The 16,635-nt window shown below is 48.2% G+C and overlaps 1 protein-coding gene across 1 annotated transcript in view; it reads right to left on the reverse strand.

The window, feature by feature from the left end:
- Positions 1–3,414: 3,414 nt before the first annotated feature.
- The window catches only part of LOC130110511 (fatty-acid amide hydrolase 1), an 87,725-nt gene continuing 74,504 nt past the window's right edge, over positions 3,415–16,635 (reverse strand). Inside the window, exons 11-15 of the mRNA XM_056277628.1 lie at positions 9,929–9,972; positions 7,901–7,940; positions 7,674–7,782; positions 6,336–6,481; positions 3,415–4,920 (exon numbers count right to left, since the gene is read on the reverse strand). Coding sequence (XP_056133603.1) covers positions 4,798–4,920; positions 6,336–6,481; positions 7,674–7,782; positions 7,901–7,940; positions 9,929–9,972 — 462 coding nt within the window. The 3' untranslated portion in view covers positions 3,415–4,797. The remainder of the gene's footprint in view (positions 4,921–6,335; positions 6,482–7,673; positions 7,783–7,900; positions 7,941–9,928; positions 9,973–16,635) is intronic.

Here is a 16,635-nt window from a genome sequence, read left to right on the forward strand (position 1 = left end):
GCTAATTAAACTCCACTTCCCTGAAACAACAACAACACTTCCTGGGACAGTCAGAGGGTTGTGTGGATGTGTGCATCATTGTGACTCTCTCTCTCTCTCTCTCTCTCACACACACACACACACACACACACACACACACACACACACTCTATTGGCCATCATAGGTGACTGTAATGGGAAACGCTAACATCGTCCCTAATGGCTTCTCATCTCAGTAGATTTTTACAACATATGTAAATTTATGTAAACCCAACACAAACACATATTTACAACAGCACAGGGTAATCACAATACAGGGACACGGTGCGCTGGCTGTGCAGATGGAGGCGCCATGTGTCATTAGTCTGCCGTGTCTCTGCCCTTCTTCCTGTTGTGGCTCAGTGCATTTATCACTCCGTAGGATTGATGTGACGTCATATGCGCTGCAGTGACGGAGAGGAGAAGGGGAGGGTGAAGAAGTACGTTCTCTGTTGGTGAGAGTTGCTGAGATGCCCTGACAACGTGCCATGTTTTAACCCTAGAACGACTGGGATTTCACTCCCACCTACAACGACCATGGGCGGTCAAAATGACCGCCGGATTTTAAACTCTATATTCATTCAAGATAAATACCCAGTTGAGACGTTAATACATTACATTAGTATGCCTGTTATGAAACTAACTGACACCAAAATTAAAATTTTAACAACTGTAATACTATTTTAACCAATTTAAACTTCAGAGACATGGTCAAACTTGAATAGAAAAATGGAAAAAGTCGGAAAACAAGATGGAAAACACATATTGCTAATCTAATAAACGTAACAAGGCCTATAAAACGTGAAATATATATAAAAAACTGAAAATAAATATTGAAACAGTCCCAAACCACGACCGGAACTTAAAAACTACCAGAACGACCGTGGGTGGTCATTTTGACCACCGCGGTTTTTAAACTCTATATTCTGTCAAGACAAAACCCCAGGTGATATATTAATGCATTACATATGTTAGTATGTCTGTTATGAAACTAACTTGACACAAAAATTAACATTTTTAAAAAATATATATTTATAGTTTTTCCCCTTATCCCACCCAATTAACCCAATGGCATATGGCCGGAACTCTTGTCAAATAACTCCCCTTGGCTCACGTTTCCACAGCAAGGAGATAGTCGTAACACCAGCTTCCTTCAAACTCGTGTCGGCCGCTCTCGCTATTTTACACGCTGAAGCCTCGCATGGATTGCATCACCTTCAGGCCGCGAAGGAGACGTAGGGAGAATGCTTTCAGTTGTTTGGCTGCAGGCGCCCGGGTGGGCCAGAGGGGTCACTGGAGAACGACAAGTTCCCGAACACTACACCGATCTACACCCACTATCCCTCGGGTAAGGGTGGCCTAATGAATGCCTTACCCCGTGGACGCTCTGGCCGTGACCGGTTACAGCGAGTCTGGGATACGAACCTCCCAGCCACATGACGAGCGGGCTGCAAGAACAGCGGTTTATTCCGCTCGGCCACCAGAGCGCCGCCAAAATTAACAACTTTAATACTATTTTTCAAACAATTCAAAATGGCCGCTGTCCAGCGCCTGTAATACTGCAGCGCCTCGTTGGTAGTCATGGTAACCAGACATGTTGGACATAATCACACATCAAGTTTAGACTATTTCTCTGCACTGGAGGGCGCTAGTGTGTTTTGTCGTGAATCTACGGGATAACTGAATTATACAACGATCAAGGTGTATCTTGGTCTTCCTCTTTTATTTGCTAGACCGTAGTAACATTATAAAACCACTGCGTTAAGCAGCCCGGAAACACGAGTGACCCTCGTGCTCTGTCTTCTTCCAAGGGCGCGCACCAGAGTGGCGCGCGTACATTTACACAACACACACAACCAATAGACATCGAGGGTCAGAGGTCAAACATAAAATACATATTACTGCACATAAAAAAATGTGCTTTCGTGTGTATCTCCATACACTACATGTTTCCAGGACAGAGCAACGAACTTGACGAAGGAAATGACGCCACCAACACGCGTCATAAATGCTGACATCACGCGCAAATTTCACGCGCTCATTTTGACCGCTCGTGGTCGTTTTAGGTAGATCTTATCATAACCTTTGGTGTGTGTGTGTGCAATTTATCTTAAACTAATTTTAATGCAAATATATGCAATTTTAGGAGCATTCAGGGGGCGGCAGGTCTGCATCTTCTTTTTTACACAAAGTTATTAAACTTTGAAAATCCAAAACGGTCAAAATGACCGCCTTGGTTGGTTCAAGCTGCGAGGTACTGTTTGTTTCATTTGGGTCAAAGCCCTGGAAGAACAGATTCATTTCTGACATGTGTCACATTTATAGGGCTGAACAGTAAAATAGTAAATCTATATATATATCAACACGTATACAGGAAAAAAGATTTGAATACATTGCAGTACAGGCCTGTTTCCTGCGTCTCGCCCTCATCAGCTGCTAATGTTTATTGTGTGTGTGTATATATATATATATATATATATATATATATATATATATATATATATATATAATCATAAGCGCGACACCACTGGGTTTATAGTTATCACGGGGAAGTAGATAAATAGGGAAAGCGGAGGGGAGACAACATGGCAGCTGAAGTCCTCGCTGAGACACTGAGACACCTGTTCATGCAGGACTTCACCAGTCTGCACAAAGTGCCGCACCAGCCTCTGCCTCATCACCAATCTCTTCTTCTTTCGGGTTGTTCCGTTTCTCAGGAGGCGCCACCGCGGATTTTACATTTTCCATCGGTACCCTGTGAGGGCACAGCACCAATGGCAGCCGCTGTTGACCTGGGCCTCGACCGATCCCGCATGGTCTCGTCAGTCCACATGCTGATTTGGCAACATTTTACATGGGATGCCCTTCCTGACACACCCACTAACCCTGTGGACAGGGGCACAGGTAAAGCGCTGGATGCCACCCCAGTATTGCTGGACTTGCGCCCGTGCCAGTCACTAACTCACTTCCTGATCACTAATCTGTTATTGTTCAATTACAGAGCTCACAGTAGAGGGCGCTGTCATTTGTTATGGGGGTAAGTCAAGTTGGGACGATGATAATGTCATATTCCTATGCATTATCATTCTCCATTGTGCATGCTGTGTGTGTGTGTGTGTGTGTGTGTGTGTGTGTGTGTGTGTGTCGGAGGTGCATGTCCGGCTGATGTAAGACAATGTTCAGCTTCTCCTAACTACGTGTGTGTCTGTGTCCACGCCACGGCGGCTGAGACGTGACAACACTGCAGACGGAGAGGAAGGGCGGGCAGCGCGTGCCGCTATGCAGAGATCCTCTCTAGCGAGGCATCGAACAGACGACTGTTCATGCAACCAGCACAGCACCTTCTGTGTGGAAAGTCCTACTTTGTTCTCATCCACAAAACACAGCCAGACACGCTGAGACCACTTAACTTTATTCCAACAATGCAAACAACACATCTGTGTATTAGAGGTAAACAGCATTTCCCACAATTCCCCATGATCATACAATAGCTTTATATAGTTCCCTCGGTATTGCTCCATGAACAATGACCCGCTCTTCTACAGTAAAAACACGTGAGCTTAATCTCCCGAGCTGGAGTGTGTCGAGGACAGTACACGCTGTGTGATCCACCATACCTTCCATAGTGTTCAAGTGAAAATGCGAAGATTGAGAAGATTCAGAAGAAAGGCAGACAACTCAGAAACTTCCTGTCATTCCTCGATTAGCGAAAAGGTTGGGAGTGTAAATATCTCAGTGACAAAGGATGGGTCAAAAATAAATCAAACAAAAACAAAACAGTTCAGCTTCAACTTCTGGGGACGAGATAAAAACCCGCATACGTATCTGTCAGACATTTAACCTGCAGACGTCCATCAGATGTCAGTTTAAACCACCCCCAGGGTCAAGCTTTCAGCCAGCGTGTTATCCTCCGCTTGTTAAAGAATTCAGAAGATGGCTGCAACTTGTCTCACCAAGAGGAAGTGCAGGACACAACTGCCCAGTGGTGCTGCAGCGTGCAGCAGTAATGCCAGGTGATGGGTCGGATGATGTGTAAAAGGTGAACTGGAGTGTCTGCTCAGGATCTGCTCCTCATAAGCATTGAACATCCATCCATCAATTATCCAAACCGCTTATCCTACTCTCAGGGTGGCAGGGATGCTGGCGCCTATCCCAGCAGTCATTGGGCGGCAGGAAGGGGGACACCCTGGATAGGCCGCTCCACACAGAGGACGACCTGGGATGATCCCCAAGGTTGGATTCCCCCCCAGGACTCGAACCCAAGACCTTCCCGCTGTGAGGCGACCGTGCTGACCACTGCGCCGCCGTGCCGCCCAGCAACGAACATAAACATGTTTAAATCTTGCACGTTACTGAAATAGTCCCACTGCCTACAAACCAGAAAATAGTGTTCCTCCTTCTACGCTCCACCTCAGGAGGTCTTTTAGATAAGCTGCAATCATAGCAAATTCCTAAGAGCTGGCTAACATTTCCTTACGCAAACGTTAATCTTTTAGCGCTACTTACTCGTGAATTGTTTGGTTTTCCAGTGAATGTCTTTGGAAAACCCAATTCAAGATGTGCAAATCAAATGATTGTTTTACAGAGAGCCATCATTCCCCTTAAAAAAAACCCCAAAAAAACCCATAACCCTTTAATGATTCCAGAGCAAGTTTCAAATCACCGGTTGAATTTAAGAGAACCGACCCGGATTTAAAGTCAGTTTACAGCCCAACACAGATGAAAGGCGTCTACTTCCTCTCACATGTGTGAAGAGCGCCCCCTGCCTGTTGTGCTGTCCTACCGCCTGCTCTGTTTCACCAGCTGCTCCACCTCCCTCATGAGGCACAGGCACAGCTCGTCCTGCCAGGGCAGCGCGACGCACTGCACGGCCACCGGCAGCCCCTCCGCTCCGCTCACAGCCTGCAAGAAACACACCGCCGCTCAGTCAGCGCTCGCCAAGAGGCACAGTCCAGGCTGCTGTCTCCATCTGCTGGTCAACAGCGGAATCACCGCCACAAACACTTGGGGTCGTTGCGTTTCATGAAATGAAACGAAACGTCCGCTGCCCCCAGCCCACAGCAGTGCAACACAAAGACACAAACACATATACAAAAACTGCAAGAACACACATATCCAGACTAACACACACACATCTAAACTAAACAAACAAATAAATAAATAAACAACTGTCCAGGAGAACGAAGGCCAGCCAGGATGACTGTCGGCACTGCCGGTCTGCATGGGCTAGCAGTTAGCTTAGCCTGCCCCGCTTCCGCGTCCTGTCAGACCACCCTCGTGGTCTCTGGGCCCACAGGACCAGCAGACCAAGCTCTCCCAGCTGATCCAGGGCCAGCTTCAGTTTCAGAATGTTTTGGTAATGAGCAGAAGTCATGGTTCCTTCCCGGCTGCGGTGGTTCCCGACTGCCCCCGAATTCGCTACAGAAGTGGGATGGTGAGACCGGGAGGCCATCGGAAATGCGTGTGCCCAGGGGCATTAGGCAGCTGATATGCTGAAGCATGGGGACGCGGTTCCCGAAAGAAGAGGGTAGTGTAACGACGACTTGCTAGCTGTTGGCTAATGGGTCGGACCCTATCAACAAAAAACAAAACAAAAAAAAAAAATCATGGTTCCTTCAATGATGGCGAGTCTTCCAGGCCCCGAGGCAGCAAAGCATCCCCACACCATCATACCACCCCCACCACCATGTTTGACTGTTGGTAGGATCTTCTTATTGTTTGATTTACGCCAGAACTATCAGGACCCGTGTCTTCAAAAAAGTTCCACCTTTTCCCCGTGTTACCTCCGGCTTGGTAGGGCATCCCTACACACACAACTGGCCGTGTCTGCGGGTGGGAGGTCGGATGTGGGCATGTGTCCTGGTCGCCGCACTAGCGCCTCCTCTGGTTATTCAGGGCGCCTTTTGGGGGGGAGGGGGAACTGGGGGGAATAGCGTGATCCTCCCACGCGCTATGTCCCCCTGGTGAAACTCCTCACTGTCAGGTGAAAAGAAGCGGCTGGTGACTCCACATGTATGGGAGGAGGCATGTGGTAGTTTGCAGCCCTCCCTGGATCGGCAGAGGGGGTGGAGCAGCAACCGGGACAGCTTGGAAGAGTGGGGTAATTGGCCAGATACAATTGGGGAGAAAAAGGGGAGAAAAAAAAAAACAAAAACAAAAAAAGACTTCCCCTTTTGACTCGTCTGTGAACAGAACATTATCCCAAAAGGCCCGGGGGGGGGGGGTACACAGGGTTTGAACTTGATATATTTACTTATTGGCTGACAAACTCTGTCGAGTGTGTGTTTCCTGTGATTCAGGTTTTTCTTCTTTCTTACCTCTGTGAAAAGTTTGTCCCAGGGGTCTCCAAAATTGCCTTTGTAATGCTTGAGTGCCTCCTCATCCTCTGCTGTCACCGTGGAAACGGGTACGACCCCAGCAGGAAAGTTGAGCAGATTATAGATCGCGGTGGAGGAAACTGCGCCTAGGTGGCAAGAGGATCAGTGCGAGAGGTGAAACAGGTCAGTAGAGACCTCTTAAACGGGGTTACAGCAGTAGTACAGATGGGTCTCACTGTGGTTACTGGGACGACCGTGAAGCAAGGGACACATGCGGGTTTAAATGGTGCAAATGCTACAAGAGTGTAAAAAGTTGTCACCAAAGTCTTGTGCAAAAATAAAGGAAATGCAAATAAAAAAAAGAGCAAGAAGTCACAGATTCAATTCCTCACAGCTAACCGTCATTCCTGGGAATTACAAGCACAGCTAGAAGACCTTTGGCAGGTTTGAAAGGACCAGCAAAGACAGTGAGGCATTTCGCCAGGGGGACATAGCGCGTGGGAGGATCACGCTATTCCCCACAGTCCCCCCCCACCCAAACAGGCGCCCCGACTGACCAGAGGAGGCGCTAGTGCAGCGACCAGGACACATACCCACATCCGGCTTCCCACCCGCAGACACGGCCAATTGTGTCTGTAGGGACGCCTGACCAAGCCGGAGGTCACATGGGGATTCGAACCGGCGATCCCCATGTTGGTAGGCAACGGAATAGACCACCATGCCACCCAGACACCCCCAAAAAACACTTTCTGAATAACAAATTTGAAGCGGGCATCTGGGTGGCTTAGTGGTCTATTCCGTTGCCGACCAACATGGGGATCGGTGGTTCAAATCCCCGTGCTACCTCCGGCTTGGTTGGGCGTCCCTACAGACACAATCGACCGTGTCTGCAGGTGGGAAGTCGGATGTGGGCATGTGTCATGGTCGGTGCACTAGCGCCTCCTCTGGTCGGTAGGGGCTCCTGTTCAGGGGGGAGGGGGAACTGGGGGGAATAGCGTGATCCTCCCACACACTACGTTCCCCTGGTGAAACTCCTCACTGTCAGGTGAAAAGAAGCGGCTGGTGACTCCACATGTATGGGAGGAGGCATGTGGTAGTCTGCAGCCCTCCCCGGATCAGCAGAGGGGGTGGAGCAGAGACCGGGACGGCTCGGAAGAGTGGGGTAATTGGCCGGATACAATTGGGAGAAAACAGGGAAAATCAACAAAAAAAAATTCAAGTTTATATTCCCTCCTTTGCAGAGCAGACAGAGGACAGATGGCAGAGGGCACACCTGAAGCATCTGCATAATCACAGCCTGTCAGGTGTTACTGTGTATTAATACTCAGACGAACGTACAAGTGAGCCTGCCGCAGTAGAAGAAGTTGTACGCCGGTCCAAGTACGGGACACAGCAACACATCGATGTTCGACCTTCGCCACTCTGCTATCGTGTCTTGCCTGTAGTTCTGCAATGAAAGAGGGGGAAAGACAAATACACCTCCCTTAGTTTCCTCATGTGCAGGAGTGTTACTGACCAACAGTGCACACACATAACAAAGCCACGGCCAAAGGGATCCTCACTACCTCGACATCACAGTGCTGCGCCCACAGCTCTTGAACAGACCTGAGAGTAAATACACAGAGAGGAGAAGATAAATATTTTCTGTGTCTCGATGCATGACGCTCAATAAGCCAGGTAAGAAAATCACACAAGGTTGAATCAGCTCCTCTGGGCACAGCGTTTAAATAGAGACACGTTTCATCACCATCCAAGTCTCACCTGACTGCAGGTACCCCCCCCCTTATAAACAATACAGTGACTGCAGGTCCCCCCCCCTTATAAACAATACAGTGACTGCAGGTACCCCACCCTTATAAACAATATAGTGACTGCAGGTGCCCCCCCTTATAAACAATACAGTGACTGCAGGTACCCCACCCTTATAAACAATACAGTGACTGCAGGTGTCCCCCCCCCCTTATAAACAATACAGTGACTGCAGGTGTCCCCACCCTTATAAACAATACAGTGACTGCAGGTGTCCCCCCCCCCTTATAAACAATACAGTGACTGCAGGTGTCCCCCCCCTTATAAACAATACAGTGACTGCAGGTACCCCACCCTTATAAACAATACAGTGACTGCAGGTGCCCCCCCTCTTATAAACAATACAGTGGCATAATGACCCAAACCAACGATCAGTTTCACATGCAAACAGGTGTGACCATTAACTAGAGTTACAGTGGCCATGTGTACTATTCACAGAGGATTGGGGAATAGTTGCAGTCACAGCATTGTAAGATGGTGACAGATGTACTTTTAGCTCCCCCCCGGTTCAGGGATGGTCGTTCCCTCTTCACATAGATGGCCTGTTTGACTCTCCATTCAAATCAGTGTTCCTCCCTATCAGGGATGTGCACATCCTCACCCTGGAAAGCGTGGCCACTGGCCTGTAGATGGTGTAGACTGTGTAGATGGTGTAGACTGTGGAGTCCTGGTCTGTAGGTGGTGTAGACTGTGGAGTCCTGGTCTGTAGATGGTGTAGACTGTGGACTCCTGGTCTGTAGGTGGTGTAGACTGTGGAGTCTTGGTCTGTAGATGGTGTAGACTGTGGAGTTCTGGCCTGTAGATGGTGTAGACTGTGGAGTCCTGGTGTGTAGATGGTGTAGACTGTGGAGTTCTGGCCTGTAGATGGTGTAGACTGTGGAGTCCCGGTCTGTAGATGGTGTAGACTGTGGAGTCCTGGCCTGTAGATGGTGTAGACTGTGGAATCCTGGCCTGTAGATGGTGTAGACTGTGGAGTCCTGGCCTGACATGTTAGCTCCTCTGTTTTGTGCCATTCTCTTGGCCAGCATCTGTTTGGTTTCCCCGATGTACAAGTCATGGCAATCCTCCTGGTACTTAACAGCTACACTATATTGCTCGGTTTGTGCCGGGGGACCAGATCCTTGGGGTGGACCAGCTTCTGGCACAGCGTGTTTTGGAGTTTGAAATCAACTGAGACGCCGTGTTTGGAAAATACACGTTTCAACTGTTCCGACACTCCCGCCACATACCGAATCACCACTGGTTTACGCTTAGACAGCTGTTGTCCTTCTCCTCTCCTCGATGGGCTGGTGCACTGTTTGGGCATCTTCCTGGCTTTGGCAAACGCCCAGTTAGGGTAACCACACTTAACCAGGGCCTGTTCAGTGTGGGATTTCTCCTCTTCCCCGGCCGCTGTGTCGGTGGGGACGCTGTCAGCTCGGTGGTAGATTTAATTTTACCCCAGGTGTCGTCCACAAATCTGAACCAATGGCTAGGTGGTGCCCCTGGATAGGACATCAGAGCCCTCTCTCTCTTCCACTTCCTCCATGTACAAGTTGGCCACTACAGGTGAAACTGGGGAAGCCGTACCACACCCATGCCTCTGTCTAAAGTGTTGCCCCCTGTATGTGAAGTACGTGGACTGGCGCCACAGGAGAGGTCACTTAGATGAGTGACGCAACATAACGTTGCATCCTGATGAACTGATTCAACTTTCTATGATTTTACATGTATTTTCCCATCATGCATTTTGAGAACAAATCCAGAAGAAGAAATGCAGCGGAGAATGACTTGTTGTTTCTCACCTGACTCCAGTGGTGGCGTGAAGTACCTCAGCAATTCGAGGGAACTTGAGAGAGAGAAACACAACATAACAAGACCAGGTCAACGCCGGGCATGTGGCTGGACCGGGGTGTTCCTGTGCCAGACTGTGAACAGCGTGCTACAGGGAGGGTCGGTGGTAGTGTTTCCGGCGTGAAGGCCTGGGTGTTAAATGTTCTCCTGGGGTTTTGTGTAGCGGTGCCGGTAACCTTTGCTGTTAAGGCGTACTGAAGCAGCGCATCACCTGACATGTTTACGCTACGTTCCAGTGGGAGAAAACTGCTTAGAAACACAGCTGCAAGAGAAATACCTCCCACTCATATCCTGGCATGTTTGATTGAAGGAGAACTTCATTTAATTGTAATTATAACTATTCTAATTATCTGTGACCCCCCCCTCTCCTCTTTCATCTGTTTCTATCTGCGGCCGTCTCGTTTTTCTAACGCTCCCTCTGTCCTGACTGGCACATTTACCAAACGGACTGCAGGCAGCCGAACCTGCACAAACTAGACAAGAACCAACCCTGTCACCCCAAAAGCAGCCGCAAAGGCTGCGACGCGCGCCTAACTGCTGCCAAGCAAGCTAGGTCTCAGTGCGCCGGTGCTATTTACGGCAGATAACATCTGGCACAAAAATGGCACCTTTCTATGCAAATGAGCCTCTTTGCAAGTCCAATTCACAAACACCAGCGCTAACAGCCACACGCAGTTAAAGGCAGTACAGAGGATTGTGGGAGCTGTGCTCCTGGACCTGGATGCCGTGTATGCTGGCCGCCTACAGGGGAAAGCTGGCAACACACCCAGGTCACCGTCTGTCTGTTCCCTCGCCATCGGGGAAAAGATACCGCACCATCAAAATCCGGACTAACAGGCTGAGGAACAGCGTCTTCCCCAGAATTGTAGCCCCCCCCCCCCCCACACACACACACACACACCTGCCTAGAGCTGCTGAGGACTGACTGGTACTCAAGCCGCTGCATAAAACAGAAGAGTGAGACAGGACAGGGCTGTAAATGAGCAGGTGGGTGAGACTTGTAGAGGATAAAACAGAAGAGTGAGACAGGACAGGGGTGTAAATGAGCAGATGGGTGAGACGTGTAGAGGATAAAACAGAAGAGTGAGACAGGACAGGGATGTAATAGAGCAGCTGGGTGAGACTTGTAGAGGATAAAACAGAAGAGTGAAACGGGACAGGGGTGTAAATGAGCAGGTGGGTGAGACTTGTAGAGGATAAAACAGAAGAGTGAGACAGGACATGGGGTGTAAATGAGCAGGTGGGTGAGACTTGTAGAGGATAAAACAGAAGAGTGAGACAGGACAATGGTGTAAATGAGCAGCTGGGTGAGACTTGTAGAGGATAAAACAGAAGAGTGAGACAGGACAGGGATGTAATAGAGCGGCTGGGTGAGACTTGTAGAGGATAAAACAGAAGAGTGAGACAGGACAGGGGTGTAAAGGTGCAGGTGGATGAGACATGTAGTGGATAAAACAGAAGAGTGAGACAGGACAGGGCTGTAAATGAGCAGGTGGGTGAGACTTGTAGAGGATAAAACAGAAGAGTGAGACAGGACAGGGGTGTAAATGAGCAGATGGGTGAGACGTGTAGAGGATAAAACAGAAGAGTGAGACAGGACAGGGATGTAATAGAGCAGCTCGGTGAGACTTGTAGAGGATAAAACAGAAGAGTGAGACAGGACAGGGGTGTAAATGTGCAGGTGGATGAGACATGTAGTGGATAAAACAGAAGAGTGAGACAGGACAGGGCTGTAATAGAGCAGCTGGGTGAGACTTGTAGAGGATAAAACAGAAGAGTGAGACAGGACAGGGGTGTAAATGAGCAGCTGGGTGAGACTTGTAGAGGATAAAACAGAAGAGTGTGACAGGACATGGGGAGTAAATGAGCAGCTGGGTGAGACTTGTAGAGGAAAAAACAGAAGAGTGTGACAGGACAGGGGTGTAAATAAGCAGCTGGGTGAGACTTGTAGAGGATAAAACAGAAGAGTGAGACATGAAAGGGGTGTAAATGTGCAGGTGGATGAGACTTGTAGTGGATAAAACAGAAGAGTGAGACAGGACAGGGGTGTAAATGAGCAGGTGGGTGAGACTTGTAGAGGATAAAACAGAAGAGTGAGACAGGACAGGGGTGTAATTGAGCAGGTGGGTAAAACTTGTAGTGGATAAAACAGAAGAGTGAGACAGGACAGGGGTGTAAATGTGCAGGTGGGTGAGACTTGCAGAGGATAAAACTGAAGAGTGAGACAGGACAGGGGTGTTAATGGACAGGTGGGTGAAACTTGTAGAGGATAAAACAGAAGAGTTAGACAGGACAGGGCTGTAAATAAGCGGATGGGTGAGACTTGTAGAGGATAAAAGAGAAGAGTGAGACAGGACAGGGGTGTCAATGTGCAGGTGGATGAGACTTGTAGTGGATAAATAAGAAGAGTGAGACGGGACATGGGTGTAAATGGACAGGTGGGTGCGACTTGTAGTGGATAAAACGGAAGAGTGAGACAGGACAGGGGTGTAAATGAGCAGGTGGGTGAGACTTGTAGAGGATAAAACAGAAGAATGAGACAGGACAGGGGTGTAAATGAGCTGCTGGGTGAAACTTGTAGAAGATAAAAGAAAAGAGTGAGACAGGACATGGGTGTAAATGGGCAGCTGGGTGAGACTTGTAGAGGATAAAACAGAAGAGTGAGACAGTACAGGGGTATAAATGACAGATGGATTAGACTTGTAGTGGATAAAACAGAAGAGTGAAACGGGACAGGGGTGTAAATGAGCAGGTGGGTGAGACTTGTAGAGGATAAAACAGAAGAGTGAGACAGGACAATGGTGTAAATGAGCAGCTGGGTGAGACTTGTAGAGGATAAAACAGAAGAGTGAGACAGGACAGGGATGTAATAGAGCGGCTGGGTGAGACTTGTAGAGGATAAAACAGAAGAGTGAGACAGGACAGGGGTGAAAATGTGCAGGTGGATGAGACATGTAGTGGATAAAACAGAAGAGTGAGACAGGATAGGGCTGTAAATGAGCAGGTGGGTGAGACTTGTAGAGGATAAAACAGAAGAGTGAGACAGGACAGGGGTGTAAATGAGCAGATGGGTGAGACGTGTAGAGGATAAAACAGAAGAGTGAGACAGGACAGGGATGTAATAGAGCAGCTGGGTGAGACTTGTAGAGGATAAAACAGAAGAGTGAGACAGGACAGGGGTGTAAATGTGCAGGTGGATGAGACATGTAGTGGATAAAACAGAAGAGTGAGACAGGACAGGGCTGTAATAGAGCAGCTGGGTGAGACTTGTAGAGGATAAAACAGAAGAGTGAGACAGGAAAGGGGTGTAAATGAGCAGCTGGGTGAGACTTGTAGAGGATAAAACAGAAGAGTGTGACAGGACATGGGGAGTAAATGAGCAGCTGGGTGAGACTTGTAGAGGAAAAAACAGAAGAGTGTGACAGGACAGGAGTGTAAATAAGCAGCTGGGTGAGACTTGTAGAGGATAAAACAGAAGAGTGAGACATGACAGGGGTGTAAATGTGCAGGTGGATGAGACTTGTAGTGGATAAAACAGAAGAGTGAGACAGGACATGGGTGTAAATGAGCAGGTGGGTGAGACTTGTAGAGGATAAAACAGAAGAGTGAGACAGGACAGGGTTGTAATTGAGCAGGCGGGTAAAACTTGTAGTGGATAAAACAGAAGAGTGAGACAGGACAGGGGTGTAAATGTGCAGGTGGGTGAGACTTGCAGAGGATAAAACTGAAGAGTGAGACAGGACAGGGGTGTTAATGGACAGGTGGGTGAAACTTGTAGAGGATAAAACAGAAGAGTTAGACAGGACAGGGCTGTAAATAAGCGGATGGGTGAGACTTGTAGAGGATAAAAGAGAAGAGTGAGACAGGACAGGGGTGTCAATGTGCAGGTGGATGAGACTTGTAGTGGATAAAACAGAAGAGTGAGACGGGACATGGGTGTAAATGGACAGGTGGGTGCGACTTGTAGTGGATAAAACGGAAGAGTGAGACAGGACAGGGGTGTAAATGAGCAGGTGGGTGAGACTTGTAGAGGATAAAACAGAAGAATGAGACAGGACAGGGGTGTAAATGAGCTGCTGGGTGAAACTTGTAGAAGATAAAAGAGAAGAGTGAGACAGGACATGGGTGTAAATGGGCAGCTGGGTGAGACTTGTAGAGGATAAAACAAAAGAGTGAGACAGTACAGGGGTATAAATGACAGATGGATTAGACTTGTAGTGGATAAAACAGAAGAGTGAAACGGGACAGGGGTGTAAATGAGCAGGTGGGTGAGACTTGTAGAGGATAAAACAGAAGAGTGAGACAGGACATGGGGTGTAAATGAGCAGGTGGGTGAGACTTGTAGAGGATAAAACAGAAGAGTGAGACAGGACAGGGGTGTAAATGAGCAGATGGGTGAGACGTGTAGAGGATAAAACAGAAGAGTGAGACAGGACAGGGATGTAATAGAGCAGCTCGGTGAGACTTGTAGAGGATAAAACAGAAGAGTGAGACAGGACAGGGGTGTAAATGTGCAGGTGGATGAGACATGTAGTGGATAAAACAGAAGAGTGAGACAGGACAGGGGTGTAAATGAGCAGCTGGGTGAGACTTGTAGAGGATAAAACAGAAGAGTGAGACAGGACAGGGGTGTAAATGAGCAGCTGGGTGAGACTTGTAGAGGATAAAACAGAAGAGTGTGACAGGACATGGGGAGTAAATGAGCAGCTGGGTGAGACTTGTAGAGGAAAAAACAGAAGAGTGTGACAGGACAGGGGTGTAAATAAGCAGCTGGGTGAGACTTGTAGAGGATAAAACAGAAGAGTGAGACATGACAGGGGTGTAAATGTGCAGGTGGATGAGACTTGTAGTGGATAAAACAGAAGAGTGAGACAGGACAGGGGTGTAAATGAGCAGGTGGGTGAGACTTGTAGAGGATAAAACAGAAGAGTGAGACAGGACAGGGGTGTAATTGAGCAGGCGGGTAAAACTTGTAGTGGATAAAACAGAAGAGTGAGACAGGACAGGGATGTAAATGTGCAGGTGGGTGAGACTTGCAGAGGATAAAACTGAAGAGTGAGACAGGACAGGGGTGTTAATGGACAGGTGGGTGAAACTTGTAGAGGATAAAACAGAAGAGTTAGACAGGACAGGGCTGTAAATAAGCGGATGGGTGAGACTTGTAGAGGATAAAAGAGAAGAGTGAGACAGGACAGGGGTGTCAATGTGCAGGTGGATGAGACTTGTAGTGGATAAAACAGAAGAGTGAGACGGGACATGGGTGTAAATGGACAAGTGGGTGCGACTTGTAGTGGATAAAACGGAAGAGTGAGACAGGACAGGGGTGTAAATGAGCAGGTGGGTGAGACTTGTAGAGGATAAAACAGAAGAATGAGACAGGACAGGGGTGTAAATGAGCTGCTGGGTGAAACTTGTAGAAGATAAAAGAGAAGAGTGAGACAGGACATGGGTGTAAATGGGCAGCTGGGTGAGACTTGTAGAGGATAAAACAAAAGAGTGAGACAGTACAGGGGTATAAATGACAGATGGATTAGACTTGTAGTGGATAAAACAGAAGAGTGAAACGGGACAGGGGTGTAAATGAGCAGGTGGGTGAGACTTGTAGAGGATAAAACAGAAGAGTGAGACAGGACATGGGGTGTAAATGAGCAGGTGGGTGAGACTTGTAGAGGATAAAACAGAAGAGTGAGACAGGACAGGGGTGTAAATGAGCAGCTGGGTGAGACTTGTAGAGGATAAAACAGAAGAGTGAGACAGGACAGGGATGTAATAGAGCGGCTGGGTGAGACTTGTAGAGGATAAAACAGAAGAGTGAGACAGGACAGGGGTGAAAATGTGCAGGTGGATGAGACATGTAGTGGATAAAACAGAAGAGTGAGACAGGACAGGGCTGTAAATGAGCAGGTGGGTGAGACTTGTAGAGGATAAAACAGAAGAGTGAGACAGGACAGGGGTGTAAATGAGCAGATGGGTGAGACGTGTAGAGGATAAAACAGAACAGTGAGACAGGACAGGGATGTAATAGAGCAGCTGGGTGAGACTTGTAGAGGATAAAACAGAAGAGTGAGACAGGACAGGGGTGTAAATGTGCAGGTGGATGAGACATGTAGTGGATAAAACAGAAGAGTGAGACAGGACAGGGGTGTTAATGGACAGGTGGGTGAAACTTGTAGAGGATAAAACAGAAGAGTTAGACAGGACAGGGCTGTAAATGAGCAGCTGGGTGAGACTTGTAGAGGATAAAACAGAAGAGTGAGACAGTACAGGGGTGTAAATGTGCAGGTGGATTAGACTTGTAGTGGATAAAACAGAAGAGTGAAACGAGATAGGGGTGTAAATGAGCAGGTGGGTGAGACTTGTAGAGGATAAAACAGAAGAGTGAGACAGGACATGGGGTGTAAATGAGCAGGTGGGTGAGACTTGTAGAGGATAAAACAGAAGAGTGAGACAGGACAGGGGTGTAAATGAGCAGCTGGGTGAGACTTGTAGAGGATAAAACAGAAGAGTGAGACAGGACAGGGATGTAATAGAGCGGCTGGGTGAGACTTGTAGAGGATAAAACAGAAGAGTGAGACAGGACAGGGGTGAAAATGTGCAGGTGGATGAGACATGTAGTGGATAAAACAGAAGAGTGAGACAGGACAGGGCTGTAAATGAG

This window comes from Lampris incognitus, chromosome 3, assembly GCF_029633865.1.
Source record: "Lampris incognitus isolate fLamInc1 chromosome 3, fLamInc1.hap2, whole genome shotgun sequence".
NCBI classification, from domain to species: Eukaryota; Metazoa; Chordata; class Actinopteri; order Lampriformes; family Lampridae; genus Lampris; species Lampris incognitus.